The 25182-nt window shown below is 41.6% G+C and overlaps 2 protein-coding genes across 2 annotated transcripts in view; both read right to left on the bottom strand.

Moving 5' to 3' along the window:
- Positions 1–18571, bottom strand: part of man1b1a (mannosidase, alpha, class 1B, member 1a) — a 30568-nt gene extending 11997 nt beyond the window's left edge. Inside the window, 10 exon segments of the mRNA XM_079835333.1 lie at positions 2193–2383; positions 2505–2693; positions 2847–2995; positions 8489–8680; positions 8793–8902; positions 11800–11945; positions 13995–14182; positions 14353–14461; positions 16745–16874; positions 18241–18571. Coding sequence (XP_079691459.1) covers positions 2193–2383; positions 2505–2693; positions 2847–2995; positions 8489–8680; positions 8793–8902; positions 11800–11945; positions 13995–14182; positions 14353–14461; positions 16745–16846 — 1376 coding nt within the window. The 5' untranslated portion in view covers positions 16847–16874; positions 18241–18571.
- A 1448-nt stretch (positions 18572–20019) lies between these two features.
- Positions 20020–25182, bottom strand: part of LOC307137581 (uncharacterized protein) — an 85049-nt gene continuing 79886 nt past the window's right edge. Inside the window, exons 67-68 of the mRNA XM_079835332.1 lie at positions 24900–25082; positions 20020–21387 (exon numbers count right to left, since the gene is read on the bottom strand). Of these exons, the coding sequence (XP_079691458.1) occupies positions 21244–21387; positions 24900–25082 (327 nt within the window). The 3' untranslated portion in view covers positions 20020–21243. The remainder of the gene's footprint in view (positions 21388–24899; positions 25083–25182) is intronic.

Genomic DNA, 25182 nt, shown 5'->3' with positions numbered 1-25182 from the left:
GATGCTGGAAAACTGAAGAATGTGCAGGACCTGGAGGATTTTTCTGAAGAACATTGGGCAGTTTAACTGCTCAGGACAAACAAGGGACTCGTGAACAACCATCACAATACAAAAAAACAGCCGTGGATCATCCAGAGAATGACACACAGTATTGAGAATCAATGGTTCATAAACTTTTTATCAGGGTTATTTTAATAAATTCAGCAATTTTTTTTTTGTCTTGTGGACTATATGTAAACATTTTTATGTAAAATATCTTATTCATGACAGTACGAAATAAACAAATAACATGCATTTTATATGATCCCTCTTATTTAGTTTAAATTATTCCCATTTTCACAGATTCTAGAAACGGTTCACATACTTTTTCTTGCCACTGTATACACCGATCATCAAGCATAACATTATGACTGGTGACAGGTGACAGGTGAATAACACTGATTATCTCTTATCTCACAGCACTTGTTAGTGGGATATATTAGGCAGCAAGTGAACATTTTGTCCTCAAAGTTGATGTGTTAAAAGCAGGAAAAATGCACAAGCATAAGGATTTGAGTGAGTTTGACAAGGGCCAAATTGTGATGGCTAGACGACTGGGTCAGAGCATCTCCAAAACTGCAGCTCTTTTGGGGTGTTCTCAGTCTGCAGTGGCCAGTATCTATCAAAAGTGGTCCAAGGAAAGAACAGTGGTGAACCGGTGACAGGGTCATGGGCGGCCAAGGCTCATTGATGCACGTGGGGAGCGAACGCTGGCCCGTGTGGTCCGATCAAACAGACGAGCTACTGTAGCTCAAATTGCTCAAGAATTTAATACTGGTTCTTATAGAAAGGTGTCACAATACACAGTGCATCACAGTTTATTGAGTATGGGGCTGCATTGCCGCAGACCAGTCAGGGTGCCCATGCTGACCCCTGTCCACCACCGAAAGCGCCAACAATGGGCACGTGAGCATAAGAACTGGACCATGGAGCAATGGAAGAAGGTGGCCTGGACTGATGAATTACGTTTCTTTTACATCACGAGGATGTCCGGGTGCATGTGCGAATGGAAACGGTGTTCCAGGGTGGCTGTGGCCTCTTTCAGCAGGATAATGCGCCCTGCCACAAATCAAAAATGGTTCAGGAATGGTTTGAGGAGCACATGGAGTTTGAGGTGTTGACTTGGCCTCCAAATTCCCCAGATCTCAATCCAATCGAGCATCTGTGGGATGTGCTGAACAAACAAGTCCGATCCATGAAGGCCCCACCTCATAACTTACAGGACTTAAGTTATGAGTTATCTTGGTGCCAGATACCACAGCACACCTTCAGGGGTCTAGTGGAGTCCATGCCTCGACGGGTCAGGGCCATTTTGGCAGCAAAAGGGACACCAACACAATATTAGGTCATAATTTTATGCCTGATTGATTGGTGTGTGTGTGTATATGAACAGTATATGAGCATGCACAATTAAATATTAATTATAACAATAATGTGTATCCCTACTTAATATTTTACCATAAATATGAGTTATACAATAGCGATGTTATCTGGAATTACAGCTCAAATAATGTTGCATTATTATACCAATATACAATTTTTTTTATGTTAAGACACATTGAGCAACATTGTCTCCACCAATAGTATAGTAGTTTGGGGCGGGACTATCTGTTTGACCATCCAATAGATGCCAGCGAGAGTGTGCAGGAAGCCTATTTGAAAACCGGCTTTATTTCTGTGACTTATTTTTGGTGAATCTAGTAGCAAACGAATTACACACTTCACCTTAAACCAGTGGATTATCACAGCTATTTGTTTTCTACTTCTTTAAGACCTCTTAAAACCAATTCCATCAAGAAATGACTGTCATCATAATAAAATAATCTTAAACTGAATGCACCAAAGTCACCTCCAGGTTTTCAAGAGCAACACAAGCGCCCTGTACTTTTATCACTGTCAAGGCTAAGTAGCATGTTGTTACGTAACAATTCAAATTATTTCTTTCCTGGTGCAATTCACTTTATCAGTAACTGACAATGTGAATCGATCAGACCACCCCATCTGTGACCAGAACCACAACCTTAGTACATTAGGCTCAGTGAGCATCGCCAATTCTCTGGAACCCATTAGCTAAAAGCACCAGTGGGCTATTTTTGCACTAGTCAGCGCTAAATTTATGAACCGTATTTGGATCTGCTGTAAGTGTAACTCACTCAGTCTCTTTCTTGCCACCCTGTAGCCATTGTTTGAGCAGGTACTCGTAGTAGCTGTCGGCACGGGCCCCCAGCGTAAAGGCCCCTCGCCGTGTGAATTTCCCACTGTTTGTGTTGATGAACATGGGCACCAGACCATCACGCTTTCCATCCAATCTGTGGACCTGTCTGGTTACCTCCTCCACTGCATTCTGAAAAAAAATAGTTTAGTTTAGTTTTAATTTTAGTCTTAATTTAAATAAAATAAAATAAAATAACTTAATAAAATAAAAATAGAAAAAACAAATGAAATAAATCGTAAAAGTAATGTACCTGGTACTGCGGGTCCTGTGTAAGTCGGCTGAGCTCTCTGAACTCCAGCTGAATGCTGGTCACCTCTGCGACTGTGCTGTCTGTGGTCCAGCGTGGAGGGTGAGCGGTTCCTTTACCGATGTTCACGTCAGAGTAGGGGATTTTAGATGGTGTTTTGAAAGCAGGCATTAATCTGAAGCCAATGTCTTTCTACAAAAGCAGACACAACGTGTTTTTTATCTGTGGTCTATTAAAATTGTTGACTCATCTGTGTAAGCCAAATGCTGTAAACCTTTAAAGCTATACTTAGAAAAAAGGATAATGAGGATGATACTGCATTAATTGAATATAATAAGTACTTACAGCTTTATCCAGGAAGAGTGTGTCCCCTGACAAGTGGTATGTGCTTAAGAGACCCCCCAAAATACGGATGGTACTCTCAAAAAGATTCACATCCACATTCTTGGAAAACGATAATTCTGTCTCAACCCACTTCCTGGCCTCTGCAAACTCTAATATAGAAAGAGATGAGAGAGAGAGAGAGAGAGAGAGAGAGAGAGAGAGAGAGAGAGAGAGAGAGAGAGAGAGAGAGAGAGAGAGAGAGAGAGAGAGAGAGAGAATATTATTTCTATCATTAATCATATTTATATAGTTTTTTTCACTCAATATATTTTTATTCATGGGTTTTTCTTCAAACATTGTAGGCCCTGTGGACTTTTAGAAAATAGTCTTTCTTAAAACACACTTCTGACACACTCACTAGTTTATTTAATTTGAATGCTAGCAACGTCTAACTGCGCAATATGCACTAATATGCATAACTGTTCAAAGGTTTTGGGACAGAATGATGTTTTAATGTTTTTGAAAGAAGTCCCTTATGCTCACCAAGGCTGCATTTATTGGATCAAAAATACTTCTAAAAACACATCCATCAAAACTGAATTTTTCTTGTCATGTCAAATCGTCTCGGTTACGGATGTAACCCTCGTTCCCTGAGGAGGGAACGGAGACGTAACGTTAGTGACTAACGAATGGGGGTTTCGCTTAGAAGCCTATCAACTTCGAGTTTAGAGAAAACGCCCAATGGCGTGCCAATGCCATGGGGCATGCGGAATTTGCATACGTAACTCCGCCTCACCGCGTGAGTATATAAGGAAGTACGTGGCAATATCGCATTATGTTACCTGCTTGAGGAGCCAAGACTGAACTCCTGCGTTCCAGGTAGCACAGCTGATGTGGCAACGGGACGTTACGTCTCCGTTCCCTCCTCAGGGAACGAGGGTTACATCCGTAACCGAGACGTTCCCTTTCGTTCAGTCACTACGACTGAACGTTAGTGACTAACGAATGGGGGTCCCAATATAATCCCGCCACTCAGCTGTCTTCCAGCGGCCTGCGTAAGTGTGAGTACCCTGTCGTAAGACTAATACGGACGAAGGACTCCCACTTAACACAGGAATACCAAGGTACACTGGGAAGCATATCCCAGTGAGGGAATGCCAGGATGCCTACCCGTGGGGAGGACTTAAGAGACACATATGACCCGCTAAGGGCTGCATATGGAAGATCTCTAGGGTACCAGCCGAAGGTGGATTTTTAACCCTAGGGGTGGCGGGGACACGCCAAGGGAAGAAACCCGCTCACTGCAGAGACTTACGGTGAAATACACATGTGGGGGTCGCCGGAGGGGAACCATGCACATGGGGCACCTGGCCGGACATGAGGGTCTGGGCTCGAAAGGGCAGACTGAACTGATGTCGGCGTCGACAGTGCTGGAGGAGCTCAGGGCTCTCGGGGAGCTCACCTGAGGAAAAAATCGCACGTATCCAGTCCGTGGAGTGGAATGGTGAGCAAGCGAAGACACCTGAGCCTGGTCCATTACCGGCCCCTCGGGGGGGCGAGTACATAGTCGGACACTGGCTCCACTCGGAGATTGTAGAATCTGGCGAATGTGTTAGGTGTCGCCCAGCCTGCAGCTCTGCAGATGTCTGCTAGCGAGGCGCCATGCGCTAAAGCCCAAGAGGAGGCCACACTCCTAGTGGAGTGTGCCCTCACACCAAGGGGACATGGTCGACCTTGCTGCTGGTAAGCCAAAACAATGGTGTCCACTATCCAGTGAGACAGCCTTTGCTTTGAGAGAGCACTTCCCTTCCGCTCTCCACCATAACGGACAAAGAGCTGGTCTGAGGTCCTGAAACACTGCGTCATGTCTACGTAGGCGCGGAGGGCGCGTACTGGACAGAGCAATGCCAAGGCTGGGTCTGCCTCCTCCAAAGGCAGCGCTTGCAGGTTCACCACCTGGTCCTTAAACGGAGTGGTGGGAACCTTGGGCACATATCCAGGCCGGGGTCTCAGGATCACGTGAGAGTTAGCCGGTCCGAACTCCAGGCACGCTTCGTCAACCGAAAATGCCTGCAGGTCCCCGACCCTCTTAACTGAGGCCAATGCGGTCAGCAGAGCCGTCTTCATAGACAGGAACTTAATATCAACCGACCGCAAAGGCTCAAAGGGAGGCCTCTGCAGAGCACTTAACACTATTGCGAGGTCCCAAGAGGGTACGAGAGGAGAGCGAGGAGGATTCAGTCTCCTCGCTCCCCTCAGGAACCTGATGACCAGGTCGTGCTGACTTACCTTCTTGTTCCCCAAGAGATCGTGGTGGGCAGATATTGCGGCCACATATACTTTGAGGGTGGAGGGAGACAGCCTTCGCTCCAGCCCTTCTTGGAGAAACTCAAGCACGGACCCGATCGGGCATTTCCAGGGGTCTTCTTGGCGGGAAGAGCACCAGGTGACGAAGAGGTTCCACTTCAACACATAGGCATGCCGAGTGGACTCTGCCCTAGCGGAAGTGATGGTGGCGACCACCGTAGGTGGCAGGCCACTCAAACCTGCTGCATCCCGTCTAGGAGCCACACGTGGAGGCTCCAGAGGTCGGGACGCGGATGCCATAGGGTGCCCCGTCTCTGAGTAAGGAGGCCCGGTCTCAGAGGAATAGGCCAGGGAGGGGCTGTCGCAAGGAGTATGAGTTCGGGGAACCAGGTCCGGCCGTGCCAGTACGGGGCGACCAAAAGGACCTGCTCCTTGTCCTCCCTGATCTTGCACAGGAGCTGTGCGAGTAGGCTCACTGGGGGGAACGCATATTTGCGTAGGCCCCGCGGCCAGCTGTGCGCCAGTGCATCCGTGCCGAGCGTGCCCTCGGTCAGGGAATAGTACAGGCTGCAGTGGGAAGAGTCGTGGGAGGCAAACAGATCTACCTGTGCGTCGCCGAACTGTTCCCAAATCAGCTGAACCGTCTGGGGATGGAGTCTCCATTCTCCCGGGAGAGGCTGAAACCGCGAGAGCTCGTCGGCTGCGTGGTTCAGGACTCCCGGAATATGGACAGCACGAAGGGACCTCAGGTGCTTCTGACTCCATAGGATGAGATGGCGGGCGAGTTGAGACATACGGCGGGAGCGTAGACCGCCCTGGTGGTTGATGTACGCTACTACGGCCGTGTTGTCTGACCGGACAAGCACATGTTGACCCTTCAGCAGCGCTCGGAAGCGGTGCAGGGCGAACCGTACTGCCAGCAACTCGAGGCAATTGACAAGCAGAAGGCGCTCCCCAGTCCAGGAGCCCACGGCTGCTTGTCCATTGCACATGGCACCCCAGCCCGTGGCAGAGGCATCCGTCGATACGACAACATGCCTGGAAACTCGTTCTAAGGGCACACCGGCCCGTAGAAAACTGAGGTTCGACCACGGGGTGAGCGTCTGTAAGCAGGCCCGAGTCACTTGGATCCGGAGCGTGCCAGACTGCCATGCCCATCTCGGGACTCGATCGCGAAGCCAGTGCTGAAGCGGTCTCATATGAAGCAATCCGAGCGGCGTTACCGCGGCTGCAGATGCCATATGCCCCAGGAGCCTCTGAAATAGTTTCAGTGGAACCGCACTCTTGCTCTCGATTTGACGGAGGCAAGTCAGCAGAGACTGCGCGCGCTCGCTCGTAAGCTGCGTGCACATGGCGACCGAGTCGATCTCCATACCGAGAAAAGAGATCCTCTGCACGGGGCAAAGTTTGCTCTTTTCCCAGTTGACCCGAAGGCCCAGACGGGCTAAGTGGTGGAGAACCAGATCTCTGTGTCCGCAAACCTGCTCTCGAGAGTGGCCCAGTATGAGCCAGTCGTCGAGGTAGTTCAGGATGCGGACCCCGTGCTGCCGAAGGGGCGCAAGGGCTGCCTCTGCAATCTTCGTGAAGACTCGAGGGGACAGAGATAGCCCGAATGGGAGTACCGCGTACTGATATGCCCGCCCCTCGAAAGCAAACCGTAGGAACGGTCTGTGTCGAGGAAGGATGGAGACATGGAAGTAGGCGTCCTTCAGGTCGATCGCTGCAAACCAATCGTGAGGACGAACGCATTCGAAAAGGCGTTTCGCTGTCAACATCTTGAACGGAAGCCGGTGAAGGGATCGGTTCAAGATGCGAAGGTCCAGGATTGGTCGTAACCCACCGGTTTTCTTGGGTACAATGAAGTAGGGGCTGTAGAACCCCGACTTCATTTCGGCCGGAGGGACAGGCTCGATCGCACCCTTCGCCAGTAGAGTGGCAATCTCCGCACGCATGACGGGGGCATGGGCCCCGGTCATGGTATAGCGGATTCCCCTGTAACGGGGAGGAGCCTGCGCGAACTGAATCGCGTAGCCGAGCCTGACGGTCCGCGCAACCCAGCGGGACAGCCCCGGAAGCTGAAGCCACGCTTCCAGAGACTGCACCAACGGGGTCATACGGACGGCAGACGTACCCAGGGTGGGGCAGCGAGGCAGCGTTACCGGCCCGGACAGGGGAGGCTGTTGGGCGTCCCGGGGTCGGGGCACGGTTAACGGCTGCGCCCTGACAGAGGAGACCAGGGAAGGACGCACGTTCCACTGGGGTCTGCTCTGCCAGGGGGCTGGCGACAGAGAGGGACGAGAGTGGCGCGCACTGCCGTCACCGATCTCTGGGGGCTCAGGGATGGGGTTGTCAGTTCTTTCTTTAACCACATTAGGGTGCTGCTGACCCGGGGGCCAGCAGCTGAACAAAAGATTCTCCCCCGGCCCTCCACCGGGGGAAGGAGCGGCCCTGCTGCCGTCTCCTGGAAAGAACTGCCCATCCCTGAGCCGTCCGCATCAGGAGCGCCGCTTAGCCTGGCGTTTTTTCGTGGGCTGCGGGGCTGGAGCGGACTGGGACGCCTTCCTGCGGCTGCCTCTGAGGGTAATTATAATTTACAAAATAAATAAATTAAAAACTTTTCATCAAAAACAACATGACTTTCCTATTATCACTGTAAAGCTGCTTTGAAGCAATCTGTGTTGTAAAAAGCACTGTATAAATGAAGATGACTTGACTTGACTTCCCAGCGCTTCAGTATCCCTTTAATCGAATGTTCAACAGAACAGTATTTATTTTTAAACTGATTATTTTCTTTTTTACTGTTACAATTTAATGCTGAATAAAATAATTCCCCCCCAAATTTTTGAATGGTAGTGTATTTATATCATAAGAGATCATCATACTGTAAGTTGACAAAACTGCAGCTTGATTGGAAATGACATAAAGTACAATTATTCCTCTCAAAAGTGATATTTACCATGATTATTTATTTTATTACACATTTTACTGAGATTATACTTTGGTAAAAAATATTTTCACACGAAAAATAGGGTCTTTATATTATCCTAGTTTAAAAAAGGAAATAATAATTTATATAGTTTTATTTTAAGATTGCAAGTCTGCAACAATGGTAAAGCAATCAAATCTATGTATACATAAAAGCCATCTGAAAGGTAGCAAAAATACATTTTAACCTCAGTTGTTATTTGACCTTTATATAACAAAATGGAAAAACTGACACTAGTCCCTTTTAATAAAATAACAGTGCCTGTAGTTGAAGAACCACCCACATTTTGACAATAGGAGAGGAAACAAGGAATAGATTTGAAATGTGCACACAGTGATCATGAAACAGAAGCTGCAGTTACAAGGCTCACCGTCTTTCAGGCCCAAGATCCACATGGTGTCTAGTGCGTCTATGAGAGTAAGGCCCAGACCGAACCACTCTCCATGAGTCTTAGATAAGGGCTTGAGTTCATCATGACCCCACGCAAAAGCCTTGTAGCCCTTCCACGCATGCCTGAAGGCCTCTCGCACCTCCTCCACACGATCCACGGGCTTCACTGTGACTGAGTACACCAAATAAATCAAAGAAAGACATTAAGGCCTTCAGTCCAATCCAAACTTTGCCACAGTTTGTGCTACAGACATAACTAATAATTGTGGGATGAATTCTGAAACCTGGTATTAAGTTGGCAGCTCCCTCTGCATCAGCTACTGTTCCTTCTTTTCCACGGGCGGTGGACTGAAGCTCTGTTTCCTGCTCCGCCTCAATCATTGCCCCGCGCCAGCTAGTCCAAAAACAACACTGGCATCAATTGTAAAAGCATTTTATCTAACATCCAATCCAGAGATTCAGCACCCAAAATAGCACCGTTTCCTTCCACATGATTATAACTGCAATTACACATGAGCAGGAGGTGGAGTCCCACAACAGGACACAGCTGGAGGAAGAGAAAGCTCATCACAACTCACTTCAAAACTGCTGCGTGACCAGCTCAACTGTTAATAACTGTTCCCTAAGGCACTATCAGCACACAGGAGTGTTTATCTCCTGCTCCCGTTAAGTAATTCTCTGCTCCTTCTAAAGGCAGTGACACGCATGTAAAAGCCAATGTAAAAGAACTAGTGATGACAAAAGCTGACTGTGTTGTCACCTCACGTCGGCTTTACTAGTTTTACTTTACTAGTTACTTGAAAAAAGTACCGTAATCTGATTACGTCACTCAAGCACCCCAACACTGAAAATAACGCGATCATAAACAGTATATAAACCAAAACTGCCTAATGTTACAGAATGAAATGTAATTAAACCCAGGACGAGGTATAGGACTGTGCCAGCTTTGAGGGTGTTGATGGACTCGATTTACGCCACCTGTTTTGATCATCGTACTGAATCTGATCCAGATGTAGTCTTTGACAAAAGCACAATTTTCTCAGCTTTTTGCTCAAAATGTAGCTTTTTTTATGAAACTTACCCACATTCAAATGTGGAATGCATGAAGCTAGAATAAAATGTTTGTTTTGTTTTTTTTCTTTCTTTTGATATTTCATGTTCAGATATTCATATAACAAAATATTCTGGGGGCCATGAAAACTTTGTAAAAATTATAAAAAATGCTGACGGTGACTAGGGCTGGGTGATATGGCTGAAAACTGTATCACGATATAAGTGTTTCATATCGGTCGATATCGATAATTATTGATCTTTTTATGACCTATTTAAAATATTTTACATTTAAACATTTTTATTTTAAACGCAACCTTCCTCTGATTATAATCCCCTCAGTTATAAAGGCAGAAATGTCAACACAACCATGGAAAACACTCAAATAATTAAAATGTAAACATAAGTCTAAAATCACAATGAACACTTAACAATTAAGCTTGTCTCTTAACATTAAGGTGCAGTGCCTCCGTTATTACTTTTATAACGGTTACTGTTTAGATGCTTTGTCATAAGGCACTGATGCAGAGTAACATTACCTCTCCATGTAGTTTCAAAGGCTGAATCCGAAATCACCCCCCTATACCCTTAAAGTCCCTGTAAAGGCAATTCTGAGATTTGTTTCTAAACACATTATAAATGTTAGAAATGTATTGCTGAAACATGTTACAAAGACTGTGAACTATGTAGTACTGAATTCAGAAGTTAGACCGTTAAACAGTTTTTCACCGTTGCTGTGTTCAGGAGTTCTGGGCGGGGCTAAAACGGTGGCTCGATGACGCACTGGAGCCACCGAGCCTGGCTCCTCCCCTAACACTATCATAACTAGAGCACATTCGCATCAGTTTGCCTGTTCGATCGCGAGTTACTGTCAGTACTGTTAGTTACTATAGCCTACAACTTACAAAACAGCTTTCAAAACAAAAACGTTGATCAAGAAGAGGTGGATTAATTTTGTGAACAGCCACCTTGATGGAGATCTCAGGAGATCTGACCGTCCTGATCATAGACGGTCGTGATCAGTACGTGAGTGTTGTCTTGTGTGCTACGTTTTTGATAAGCTATTTTATATACTTGCCGGATTTTTTTATGATTAAAATTTGGCTGGGTGGTTAATAACACATTTATCTGTTGGGTGAGAAACTCAGAACACATGTTTAGTTTTGACTTTACAGGGACTTTAAATAGGGCGCTATTTGAGGGGACAGCCATTTGTAGTGGTGTCCGAAACCATCGTGGACGTTATTGAGTGCACTCATTCTATCCCACATTGCACTGCAATAACAAGTGTACAGTCGATGTACACACAAAGGCTGTCCGAATTCGCTCACTTGTTTTCATTCACTTCTTCAAGTGAACTCTATTAGTGGACTAAAGTAGGGAACAGTGATTGAGGGTTTAGGGGGCGATTTCGGATTCAGCCAAAGTCAAGAATAGCACAACGGCAAGCGACGACAGTCATGCATAATTTGCAGACGACATTGGTCTGACTACATAAAATCCAAAAAACTGCCATACAGGCGAGCCGACTTGTTTTCCTGTTTTATCAACAATTTCCTCGCTCGCTGCAGCACTCATTTTCCACTTATCTCTCCATGCCGGTTCTGTTTACTGAAGAATTATTCCAACACGAGACAACGATATGGCGCAACCAAACTTGATACAGTTACATGATTGGCTGTTAGCCTGTCACTCCCTACATTGCTTGGTTACCAGAGAGCGAGTGCCTTTGTTCATGCAACCAAACTTGCTTCGCAACCTCTGGTTTCTTCCGAAGAAAAAAACAAAAATTATCGAACATTTTATCGAACAAATATTTTATTGATATCGATTACGTGTGTGTCGCGATACATATCGTTATCGTTTTATCGCCCAGCCCTAGCGGTGGCTGGCAACTTTTTTCAAAAACGCTGGCAGGGAAAGAGTTAACTATTTCTTAAAGGAATTTGCCATAAATTTGTACCCAGTGACAGATGAATCTGACATGCAACATTGTGATAATGTACTTCGTTTAGTGGAGGAGATAAAGTTCTTAGGAGCTTCAAGCGTGTGAGTGAGACTAATAACAAATAAATGGCAATAAAACTCATAATTACTGTGTCAGTTTTAATACCTCTAATTAATCAAAAGGTAAAATACAAAGCAAACTAATGAATGTCAATGTCTAATCCTTTACCAATTATCATTATTAAAAGTCTCATATAAAAATGTCTTCATTGCTTGAATATAAAAATTCCAAACCTAATGACTGTTTGTGTTTCTTTCCCTCCGTCGTCTTCTCTCTTGATCACGGGTTTGGGTTCTTCTCCGTCTTTCACCTGCCAATCTGACACGTTCCCTCGCTTCTGTAGAGCTGGAGGACCACGCTTGCTAGGGGGCTTCCTCTGCTGATTCAGCCCGACCAACATAAAAAGACAGGAGTAGATAAAGAATCTTAGAATCTTACAACGATGTACTAAAAATGGAAACGTTTTGTTTCTTTGCTTTTTCTTGCATACAGAAAAACAATCCCCATTCACACAGATTCACAAAACAGACTAAAACGCTGTATTCTGCTGCCAGGCCAGTAGTTGGCGATGTCACTTTGTAAAGGAAAAACTACGCACCTATAGACTGAACACGAAATACGCATGCGCATGATGTCACCTTTTTAACAAATTTGTGTTTTTGTAGTTTACACAGAGAAGATAACTTTTTACATTTTTTAAAATATATTTTTTTAAAACTGCACACTTTGAAACCCGTTTTCAAAAGTTTGCATTTTCAGGTGTAAATGAATGGCCAAAACACGTAAAGCGTTTTCAGTTTTTAGTTGAAAAGAAAAAAGATTAGCACAGTCATGGGCTGCATTTCCCGATAACGTTGTCTCTTATCGCGCTACGAAGACTCTAACTTAACTAAAGGTATACCACTTCTAGGCGTGTTCCCCGAACTAAACCTTAGGAGGTTGCTTAAGGTATACCTTCTGAAGTGCGACGTTAGCAGGCGCTGTCCGTGGCGGCGGTGCTGAATTATTTTATCAATGGCTCAAAAATCGATTATTCACTCTATGCAGGGGCTGTTTCACTGCATTATGTGAGAAAGCGGTGTTCTTTATAATAGAAGCACTTCAGAAATAGGACTCGTGAGATCATTTAAATATAATCCAAATTGCAAACTAAATCCAACCGTGGATATTGTAAATAATTTTGAAATGATTTTGCGAACCCGCAACCTCTCATGCCCAAATGTATCAACCCACTAAACTGGCAGTATGCCATTTATATTATCATAATATATTTTGCCATAGTCTTCATTTACTCCACAAGCAGAGTTGATTGCCCGCATAACATTATTGGTGTAAATCACTAATTTCTGTTATTGGATGACCTACTCAATAAAGGCGCAACACGCAAAAGATAAATCAACAGCTACAGCGGAGAAAAAAGAAAGAAAGAGAAGAGCGCCAACAGCTGAATATCGGGGCTGAGCTCCGTCAGGTTTGTCTTGACAAAGTCGGACCAACAAGATCTAAAAGCTGCTGAATTCGCTGCCATGGCAGGCAAAATTAATTTTGAATAGCAGCTTTTGATATGGTAGCCAGGGGACTAAAGTTTTCACGGATGAAATAGTGCACATAGAAATGGCTCCGCGGATGGCGCCGTCTTTGATTTAAAACTATTTGCTGTATCGCTGCCATAGTTTGACCAAACTCCCCTCTACAATTATTCCTTTTAAATAGACTCCATAATGGTTTGCCAGCTGATATACCTTTGGATAATATAGGCTAATTAAAAAGCGAACAGCCATCAGTGTAATGACAATAGTATTATTTGCCTGAAAACAATTCAATTAGCAGAATCATATTCGTAAAGACTGAGATGTAAAGAAACAGTGGTGGCCACTATCGGAATGTCAATATCGGAATATCACTAACTGTCAATAGTGAATGTCTTACAGAAGGTATTCTTAACTAAGATCGTTTCGGGAAACACGTATTAACGATAAGATACACCTTAAGGTATAACTTAAGAACGATGTAGTGTTAAGAAGGTTTCGGGAAATCCAGCCATGGTCATTAATTATTTATTAACATAATATTAACATATATTTATTTTATTTTGAATTTAGAAACATATGTTGTATTATCAACACCTTTTCTATATTTTAAATTATTAATATTACTATTCATTTTTGTGTATTTTGTTACTTTAGTAACAACTGCAATTTTGATATCTTTTTTAAAATTGACTTTATCAATATAATAACGCTATTATTAATACAATTTATTTATTTAAAAAGCTTTTATTTTGAAATTAAAAACAATTGCATTTTACAGAACAATTTTGGTTTAAGATTACGGGTTTTTTTTTAGCAGGGGCTGTAAAAACCCTTATAAATTATAAAGTAACCAATATAATAAACACCCCAAATATCTGAGAAGTATTCCTACTAACCATAGCTGGAGGTTTGGGAAGTATTGGAATGCTTGGTCTTTGAAGCTCCAGCAACATTTCCGGTGGGACGTCCTGGTCCCCAGGGACAACTCCTGGTGGGAGCTTTGGGGCGAGGCCAGGAGGGACGGGCCTGAGACCTCTGTTATCCGTTTCAACCCAGTCCTCCTTCAACGATCTGTCAGAGAGCCCTGGAGAATAAACAGACAGAAATACATCTCATGTGATATATTAATAGAAAACCGTGTGATGTTTAATAAAACTTCAACCCCAGCAGCTAATATAAACGGGCACAGGCTGCTCCAATCATCTACCTTTTCATATCCTGTGAAATGTCATTAAAGGGGGCTGTATAAATTACCTTTCCACTGCTCCGTCAGACTGGAATAGGAAAGAATCCCACAGATGAAGAGGAAGGCTAGCAGGAAAAGAATCAGACTGCGCTGAAGCCGAGACAGCTGCTTCCATTTCTGCCAAAACAATACATGGACAATCGGAGGAAAGTGCAGCAATTTTATATTTGATGGCTTGATGTGACAACTGCAATGACCTGCTACGAAAGTTTAGTTTTAGAAAGTATAGTTTGATCAACCTAACTAATTCAATTAACATGTATCTCAGGTAATGGAGGACATTAAAGGGATCGTTCACCCCAAAATTCCTTAATTTTTCCGTGAAACAAAAATAAGATTCACTACCTTTCAAAAGTTTGGGTTCGGTTAGATTTGTAAGATTTTTTAATGCTCACAAAAGCTGCATTTATTTGGTTAAAATGAAGTAAAAACACTATTATTGTGATTTTTTTTTTTTTTTACATTTAAAATAACTATTTTCTATTTTCATATATTGTAAAATTGTATTTATTCCTGTGATGGCAAAGCCGAATTTTCAGCATCATTACTCCAGTCTTCAGTGTCACATGATCCTTCAGAAATCATTCTAATATGCTGATTTGATGCTCAGGAAACATTTCTTATTATTAACAGTGTTGAAAACAGTTGTGCTGCTTAATATTTTTGTGGGAACTGTGATACATTCTTCTCTGCTTTTTGATTAATAGAAAGTTTAAAAGATTTAAAGGGTTACTTCAGCGTTTTAGCATTAAGCTTTGTATCAGTAGAAACCCGGTAGTATGTTCAAATTAAGGTACTTTCCCCCCTCATGTCCCCCTGAGACGAGACAATTATGCATTTTATTTCTGGAAAAAATCCTCAGATGGCGCAAATATCCTCATTTTGCGTCATCTGAGGATTTTTTGGCCAGAGGCTAAAGACTACAGCCAGTAGAAGGAGCTGTTCCGCATGTTTTCAACCCGCCCACAGGGGAGGGATCTCACAGAATGTAAGACACGTTCAGTTTTTAATTGTAGTGTATATTCTCTAACTGAACAAAATTATTGTATTATTATGAAGATCAAAACGATGCTGGGGGCAGTGTAGGGAGTGGCCTCGTAGGGCAGCGAAGCAAGCGCATTCTGGGAGTTGTTGTCTTTCATCGACATGAGACGACAATACATTTTCTGTCTTTTCTCAGTCTAGAAGGCACCAAATATTCAAAAATAATTTCACATTTCTACTACATAAATTACCCAGTTTAAATACACATTCATCTTCCCAGTGCTGAAGTGCCCCTTTAATTGAAATATTATTTGTCTTTATTGTCCCTTTTGATCAATTTAATGCATCCTTGCTGAATATAAGAATTAATTTCTTTAAAAAACCTACTGTGGTTATAATCAGTGAGACTTAGTCACAATTCATGTGACTGACTTAGTGTTTAGTCTGCTTTTTTTCCCCGTTTGGTGTTCTTATGTTGTTTATTAAAGCTACACTGTGTAACTTTTTTAGTTTATTCTTAGCTAAAAACACTTAGTTCTTTCAAAAATATATGTGCTCATTAATGTATATTTACTTCTTTCAAGTAATAAAGTATTCTCGTAAGTTTATAAAATGCCATTGAAAATACATACGGGTGAGGGGTTCGAATGCGGGTCGCCATGTTGCCCCTCCATCTTGAAAGTACATTAGCCAAAGAGGGACATACCCGTAAATTCAAGCTTCGCCTTTCGCGTTTTAACACTCGATGGCACCGTGTCGAAAGTGGACGAGGTCGAACTGGAAGCCATATTAATCTTGGACTAAATCGGCCACCGTAGGTGTTAAAACGAAATCGGAATTGAGAGGTAGAGAAACTAATATTCACTGGATGGTCATTTACCTTTTAACCGCTAGATGGGGGAAAATATCACACAGTGTAGCTTTAAAACTTAAATGGCGCAGTCACAATGTTTTTGCATAAACAAGAGCCTAATTTTGGATTCCCAAGAAAGATTTTACGTAGTTTAGAAAGACATCATGATGAGTGAATCTTAGCATAACAGTTTTTTAATTTTAGGTGAATCCATTAAGCTATGTTTTTTAATTAAAATGTTATTTTTCAAGCCACACCCAGTTTTCAGCTAAGTAGGGAGTGTGTGTCTGCTTTTCGATGATAATTAAGTATATACAAATGAGTAGATTAAATGTGAGGGTGAAACAAACAGGGGTTTTGACATCCCCGGCCAGGCTAGGATTTAACACAGCATTTTCTCAGAAGATTAAATAGATGTCAAGATGTCTCACAGACAGGAAAACAAATGCAGAAGCCATCAGCCTTCGAACATCACAGTTAATGAATGAAAAATACATAATGCTCTGTATTTATGTCGGTAGAGTTTAGATGGGATCTTAAGAAGAAAATAGCCAAACACTAACCCTCCAGCAGGACTGTCTCCGGTGTTTGCCGTTGGTGTAGCCGCGGCTGTGTTGGTCTCCCAGCGTCAGAGAGACAAAGTCCTTCCTCTGTGGCGAGTACATCTCTAACACAGCCCACCACTCAAACACACTGAATCAAATAGGTGAGAGGGGGAAAAAAAAAGACAAGAATGACTCAGATATCAAGTGATTTTTTCCCACAAATTACTATTCGTAACATGAGCTGAGCACATGAAGGTCTGTTGCTCCAGCGATGCTTGCAGGTCCCTGAGGAGAATCGAGGTGTAAAACACAGATCTGTTCACAAGATTACTTGATACCAGACTAAATCTGAACGAGGCATGGGGTGGCACATCTGATCTGAGATCAACACCATGGGACAGGACTGTTCACCTCATTGTCCCAGGGCCATGAGAGCCACGTAAAAGGGGATTAGGAACATTAGCCTAAATCCATCTGGTTTCTATCATACCAAACTCAGCTTATTGGATAGAATAGATTTACAAAAAAACTGGCCTGCTAAGATGACACACATACTTTATGCTGCTGGACAGGGGAAGGTCGAATGTAACTTACAAGTAACTTACAAGTCCCAAAAGCAACTTACAAGTAAAATCATCTGTTTGGGTGTGTAATTTAAGTGTGAAGGTGAACATGAAAGGTCAGTTCGGTTTTGAGACAACGTTCCCACACTTTTCAACCATTTCTATTACCTTACCCTGTTGTTTTTTATTTCTGGATTTGAATAATCCTTTTAAATAGCAAATTTGAATTTTAATCCGAGTCAACAAATCATTCGGTGGGTCATGTTTTAAATATCCACCCAAATAGATTTCCCATCATTTTTAATGTTCTGAAACATATAGCTTTACAATGTCCTTCCTTCCTTGATATTTTTTTACTTTTTAACCCTGTGAATACTTTTTCCTAGGTCAGCCATATGTAATTTTACAGCGATAACATTTGGCAGCATGTCCTGAGGTTACCTGAGAGACGTTTGGGTCATATGTAATACATTGATATTGCTTTTTTGATAATACCGTATCAAAAATGAACCATTATTGTAGTTGAACCCTGGTTTTGCTACACACCATAGTTTAACCATGGTATTTGTAGTAAAACTGGGGTTATGGTATCTGCCAATAACATGGTTGCTGCACTTCTACTATAATAAAACCATGGTTATTTTTACGCGCCCCTATTAAAGATATAAGGACTTGTATTGCAGGTAATTCTACTTATGACTTTTCCTAAAAAAAATCATCATCAGACAAATTAAAAATACTTGAGAATAGGCTATGGTGTCACGTTCATGTACTTGTTATATTTATTTTACATTTAACTCATTGCTGCAAACGCTTTGGCAATACAAATGTAGTATTTGTTACAACATTAAAGCACATTGACATAGAAAGAGAAACAATGCATTAATTCTTTATCAACCGTTAACCCATTTGCTCAGGTCTAACTGGCCTCCAAACGCATCCTCGTTTTACCTTTCTCTGGACAACTCGCTGAGCCTGGTTAGAAAGAGGATCTATTTGCATGAAGAGGAGGTCACAGCCAATGCATCCCGTCCACTGTGCGTGTAGTATTAGTGTACACTCAGTAGGTGACAGCAGGAGTGGCTATCAGATCTCTATCTCTCCTCCATCACGCTGCTCTCATACAAACCGCGTATTATTCCCACAAAACGCTCATTTATGCTAACATACAGTCTAATCGTAATGAGTCAATCTGTATAAAAATGAGCGTGACCGCTATTAGTCAAACAGCTGTGCAGGACAATGTTTATGTGACAGCTCCTTACTGTATCACGTGATCCTCGTGCACACGCGTCATTCGTTCGGGCTCCGCCCTGTTTTATTAACACGTTCATGACCTTACAACAGTTTGCCTTTTCAGATGGAGGTTTCACTCAACAATAAAGTTAACATAATTATATTTATGATAACATGGTTTGTCACCTGATTTTTTTTACTTTAAAAAGATGATGCTTTATTATTAATTAAATTGTAATGTTACCACAAATAAATACTACATTTGGGAATTATCCGGTAACACTTTACAACAAGATTTCATTACTGGTAGTTAACATGAACTAATCATTAACTGCACGTATAACGCGTGTATTAATGTTTGTTAATGTTAATTTCAACATTTACTAATACTTTATTAAAATCTTAACTAATATAGTAACAAATGTACTGCTCATGGTTAGTTCATGTTAGTTAATACATTAACCAATGTTAACTAATGAAACCTTATTGTAAAGTGTTACCAATTATCCTAATATATAATTACTCCATAAATAAAATGCAATAATATACTGAATAGTATGTAGTAATATTGTAAATTATGTATTTTGATACACTTAAATATAAGAGTTGAATTGTCTTTTAAAGGGTAAGTTCACCCAAAAATGAAAATTCTGTCATTAATTACTTACCCTCATGTCATTCGACACCCGTAAGACCTCCGTTCATCTTCTGAACACAAATGAAGATATTTTAGTTGAAATCCGATGGCCCAGAAAGGCCTCCATTGGCACAATGGTCTTTACACTCTCAATACCCATAAAAGGTACTAAAGACGTCGTTACAAAGTCCATCTCACTACAGTGGTTCTACAATAACTTTATGAATCGACGAGAATAGTTTTTGTGTGCAAAAAAACCTAAATAACGACTTATAGTGATGACCGATTTCAAAACACAGCATCATGAAGCTTCGAAGCGTTATGAATCAGCGAGTCGAATCATGATTCGGATCGCGTGTCAAACCGCCAAACTGCTGAAATCACGTGACTTTGGCGATCCAAACCGCTGAATATAATAATATAATATACTGAAAAGTATGTAGTAATATTGTAAATTATGTATTTTGATACACTTAAATATAAGAGTTGAATTGTCTTTTAAGCAGGCTACTGTAAATAAGCATATAATAAGTAGATTGATGACTAATACAAGGGAGGAGTGAAAAGAAAGGAACACTTTACTGAGGGACTTACTTTTCTGGGACTGATAACACTCCTTTCCCCATGATATTTATATATTAGGATGACTATGTCAGGATGCAATCTGACATTTTCCATTGCATTATCATGACCAGATCCGTTTAGGCATAGCTACAGTGTGCAAGAGATTTCCCACTTCATCCCATTCCACACAAATTTATGGACGTTACCGACTGATTTCAGAACATAATTACAGACAAAAGACGATACTTAGCTCATTAGCATGCTTGTTTGAATAGGGAAAAACACAACTTCACAAACCTTTTTTTAAGAAACGTTCGTGTTTCAAACAACGATACAAAATTGTTCAACACGGTTTAAATGATACATTATTAATGCACTTTGTTATAGCTGATACTCAAACAGATGACCAGCATGTGATTTACGATGTCACCACAAATACATAGAAAACACAATATACATTACAAAATGTAATTGAACAAAATAAAGCACCTGTGCCTAAATTCAATGTGGTTTAAAATGTGCTTTGAGTTTGAAGCAATGCTGAATGATACTTAAATCTGGCTTGTTTGATTATTCTCAACCTATTTTACCAATATCATTTGTGTATTTTCTTACATTTATGTCATATTTGTTAACGTAAGTGATCCCTGAGACCTACATACAGTAAATGTGAACTAAAGGACACTGTATCTCTATGACTTGTAGCATGTGCATTGAATTTCAGTCTCACACCCATAAGGCACATTAGATCACACGCATGTATTTGCTGCGGTTAGTATTCTTCTTCTCTTTTTGAAACAACTATTACTGCTGTATCGTAAATATTAGCACCCATAAACCACCTATGCACATATTTGAACATTATTCAACCAAGAAATCAAATCAAACCATGACATGAACAGAGAAAACAGAAAGGTAGCACAGACTTCCTGATATTCAAACCTCATGGGAAGGTTAGCGGTGTCCTCACTGGGACGCTTTGTTTATATCAGTCCTAAAATTCAAGTTAGACACTTAGATGAGAGGGGGAAAAAAAGTGTCATTTATACACTCCAAGTATGCACTTATATTGCCTTATAACGCAAAGTCTTATAATAATTAATGGTTAATCCATGGTAACCATTTGCACATGATTAAGTAGTATACAGCTGAAACTTGGACCATGCAACCACATAGTGGTCACGTCAGAACCCTGTCAATACACTTGATGCGATCCAAGCTTCATCTACAACGTTATTACAAGACCAGCTAGTGATTAAAACATTGCTAAATCAAATAAAATTAGGTATAAAACAGTACATCAATTACAAAGCCATAAGTCCCTGTAAACAAAAAAAAAGGATATTGTCCATTTCCGGCAGCACCAGGAAAGACAGGACACTGTCACTGTCTAAAGGACTTTGTAGAGTATTTCCTTTCCCACAAGCCGTAGATGCCACGTGCTTCTTCAGTGTGTTCTGTTTTCTTCTCTTAGTTGCTTGTATTTCGGGGTAAACACACGGGATCATTCAGTGTCTCTAGCTGAAGCACACCGGGCCGATCGTGAAGCCAAACTCGTGACTGCTGTTCCCAAAGATTCCTATGTCATGTAGAGGAAGCAGGTCCATGTCCTCGAACTGAAACACAGACTCACGGGGTCCGGGATCCACTTCCTTTGCAGACTGGTACACCAAACAAACACAAAGGGTTTTAAAATGGTTGCTGTTAAAGGTTTCCATTGGTCAGTCAAACAGAGAGTCACAACTTTTCCACTTGGATGTCATTGGATATTAAAATTAAATATCATTTAAAAATGATTCAAAATTAAGTCACTTAAAAAATATATTTTAATATAAAAAAAGATTTTAGAAAAATGGTAGCACTGTATTTTACAGTCCTGTTCCCCATGCACATACTGTGTACTTATTATAGTAGGTAATTACAATAACTGGGTAATAATTAGGTACTAACACTGAACCTAACCTTAATCCATGTAGTTACCTTATGTTACCCAGTACTTTCTTAGGTAAGTATACTAAAGTAAGTACACGTAAATGCGCACACTGTAAAATAAAGTGCACGTTTTTTGTTTACCTGCATGTCATGTGTACATTAATAGACATCAGAGAATCGTGCACATGCGAATGTGTTGTTAAATTATTTAAATATTAATTTCAAACCTCAGGGAGACGTTAGGTAAATATGTAAGGTCCAAGGGGTTCAACTGACAAAAATCCCTAACGTAAACCAATAGCAAGCTTACATTCAGGGCAGGCTTTCTACACCTACTTTTCCCAATCCAATCAATTCTCAAAGGATAAAATCAAAACCAGCCCTACATTTTTGTCTTGTTTCCACAAAAGTATTAAGCAGCACAACCTGTTCCAACATTGATGATAATAAGAAATGGTTCTTGAGCACCAAATCAGCATATTAGAATGATTTCTGAAGGATCATGCGACACTGAAGACTGGTGTAATGATGCTGAAAATTCAGCGTTATCATCACAGGAATAACATGTTAAAATATATTTAAATAGAAAATTTAGTTATTATTTTAAAATGTAATAATGTTTCACAATAATACTGTATTTTTGATCAAATAAATGCAGCCTTGGTGAACCTAAGAAACTTCTTTCAAAAACAAAAAAAAACTAAAATGATATAGACTTTTGGGGCCATATTCTCAAAACATCTTAAGGCTAAAAGTAGCTCCTAATTCGCCGATTTAGGAGAAACTCTTAAAAATAATGGGCATGTCAGTCCTTATTTTAGGACTCCTAGATTTTTGCTCTAAAGGCCTGTACACACCGGGACGAATATCGCGCGCGCTTATCGCCAGCGTTTTTCGTGCCGTTTTTCGGCGCGTCTTCAGTGTTCACACCCAAGCGATTTTCACTGGCGCTGCGCCGAGTGAACATGCACATTCAGTCGATGCGCTCCCGGTACACAAGATGGTGCTGTGGCACTTTAAGCTTCTGACACTCGCTTGTCACACAGAAGGAGAAGAGAGACAGTATTTACGTGCTTGCCAAAACCATAGACATATTATGTATATGGACAAAACCATTCACACACTTTTTGCTAACTGGCAAGCAGCATTAGCAGTTCATCTTCTTTGTCTACTTACTACTTCTTCGTCGTATCAATGTGTGCTCGGCAAGACCGTTTTGTGCTTGAGCACCACCAAGTCGTGTTTTACTGTCACTTCAGCAGCTCCAGGCACGTGAACAAAAGCGCCGATCTCATTGGTCGGACAGTTTTTTACGCGCTGCGTCGAAATAAAAAAACGAACCCGAGGCGTTTTTTTAAAAATGACGCTTTTACGCCTGGCGTTTTGCGCGTCGGTGTGAACACTCACATTGGCACCCATTGTTTAGTCCCGAGGCGTTAAACGTCGGCGATAAACGCGTGCGAAAATCGTCCCGGTGTGAACAGGCCTTTAAGAGTATTTCACAAAGCATTTTAGCACTAAAACTAGCTCCTAAATCCATGAAACGCTAGGAGTAGTCAAGAGGACTCCGAAGTCACTAAGACCAAATCATTAAACAATCCTACTGGATGTTGCCGCAATCCACCCAAAGACACTATACAACATTGAGGCAAAAGTGATAATAAATGTATCTTTAATAATAAAAAAATATGTCAGATTACCTGTGGCAGTTGTTTTTATGAGTTCACACTTACAAATGATCGAATATAGGGATGCAAAAAACTGTCGAGGTAACTAGGCGAGTCGGCTATCGGCTGTGTATATATTAGATAGACCATTTGAACATGCTCCTCACGAACTTTGTTTATAAAACATAATTTTTGCTTGAATTCTGCAATTTCTCGAAAGGCTGACATGTAAGAGGCTGACAATTAGCTGAACATATACTAGTTTAATTTGTGACACTTGGCCTACTTTTTAAAATCTTTATTTGAATATGGCAACATTCTTATTTTAAACATTTTATTTGAATATAGCAACATGAAACCTCGTTCAACAAAATATTTCTATAATTAAAGGGGCGATGAACTGAGAAATCAACTTTCCCTTGAGCTTTTGATATATAAAAGGTCATGGTAATATAAGAATATCCTGTAAGTTTCAGAGCTGAAAACTTCCTTGTTAGTTAAAGAAAAGCTTTTATAGACACCAGGCCCAGAAAACGAGAGCTCTCAGAATATGCGGACCTCTTGCGTAACAGGACTTAGATGCCGCCTCTACAGATAAATATGCTTCTGTAGCCCCGCCCACCGACTCGTGAACTAAGGATCGCTACCAAGCTATAAACATGGTGTTGCAGTCCCTGCATAAGCTTCCTTCTGAACACACACTTATGTGAGTAGGCTAAAACATGTTTTTTTTGCATAACATTACAGATCGTTTGAAATCTATTGATTGCATCTCCGCGTCCACGCGATGTGAGTGAGTGAGTGTCCGCGCGAGTGAGCGAGTGTGTCTGGGCGAGTGTGTGTGTGTGTTCGCACAAGCGAGTGAGTGAGTGTGTGTGTGTCTGCGAGTGTGTGTGATTTAATCATTGTGTTTGTTTGATATTTTGCGAGTCCTCAGAGCATTTCCCCAGACGATACCCATATGGACTGACTGAAGCTCATTAAATATGCAAATCTTATCCAATCCTAGCCGTGGGCGTTTACTTCCAAGTCTTCAGTGTGGCACGCCCATCAAATCCGAGTGTTTTTCAGAAAGCCTCAAAACCAAGGCAGAAAATAGCCTATTACTTATTCATCATGATGTTTTTGAATGTAAAAACCACACAAACATCATAAGTTGACCTCAGACAACAGTGTACAAAAATAAAAAAAAGCCAGTTCATGACACCTTTAAATCACTGACAGAGACCCCTCCCCTATCAGCCAATCACTGTGGTCATAGCTAGTAAGCATGATGACATCATCGAGGTCAACCCCGCCCTTACTCTTAGCTTAAGACTCCTCTCTATTCCTTAGTAAAAGTTGCTCTCAGCAGCTTTGTGAATAGGTTTTAAGAGAAAACTCGTAACTAAGAACTTTTACTGCCATTTAGGAGAACTCTTAGTGGTAAGATGAAATATTTTGTGAATACGGACATTAGTGTACAATACAGCTAAATAAATTGATTCACTACTGCAATGAATGATTCTTCAAATTATTCACCTGCGTTAATGTGATAAAACTGATTTTATTCAGTGCTGTTAGACACCACGTACCACACAATCCTGTAATGCTCCTAAATAGCTCTGCTTCACGGCGTTTGTGAGGAACTGGACCTGTCGCTGTGTCTGGCCCAGTCGGTGTCCAGGGTAACAGGAGTACGTCACTCTCTGTTCTGCTCTGTTGCTCTGGAGTCGTAGGAACCGCAGCTGAACCACACTGAGGGCTGGATACTCAAACTGACCAAAGATGAACAGATGGGTTTTGAGGATAAAATTGAAGGACACAGGCAATTCACTGTGTGCAACAACAGGCCTTAAAACTGAACATAAAAGAGCA

Source organism: Gobio gobio, assembly GCF_949357685.1.
Source record: "Gobio gobio genome assembly, chromosome: 14".
NCBI classification, from domain to species: Eukaryota; Metazoa; Chordata; class Actinopteri; order Cypriniformes; family Gobionidae; genus Gobio; species Gobio gobio.
The sequence above is the reverse complement of the archived record's forward strand: the minus strand, read 5'-3'. Positions and strand labels throughout refer to the sequence as shown.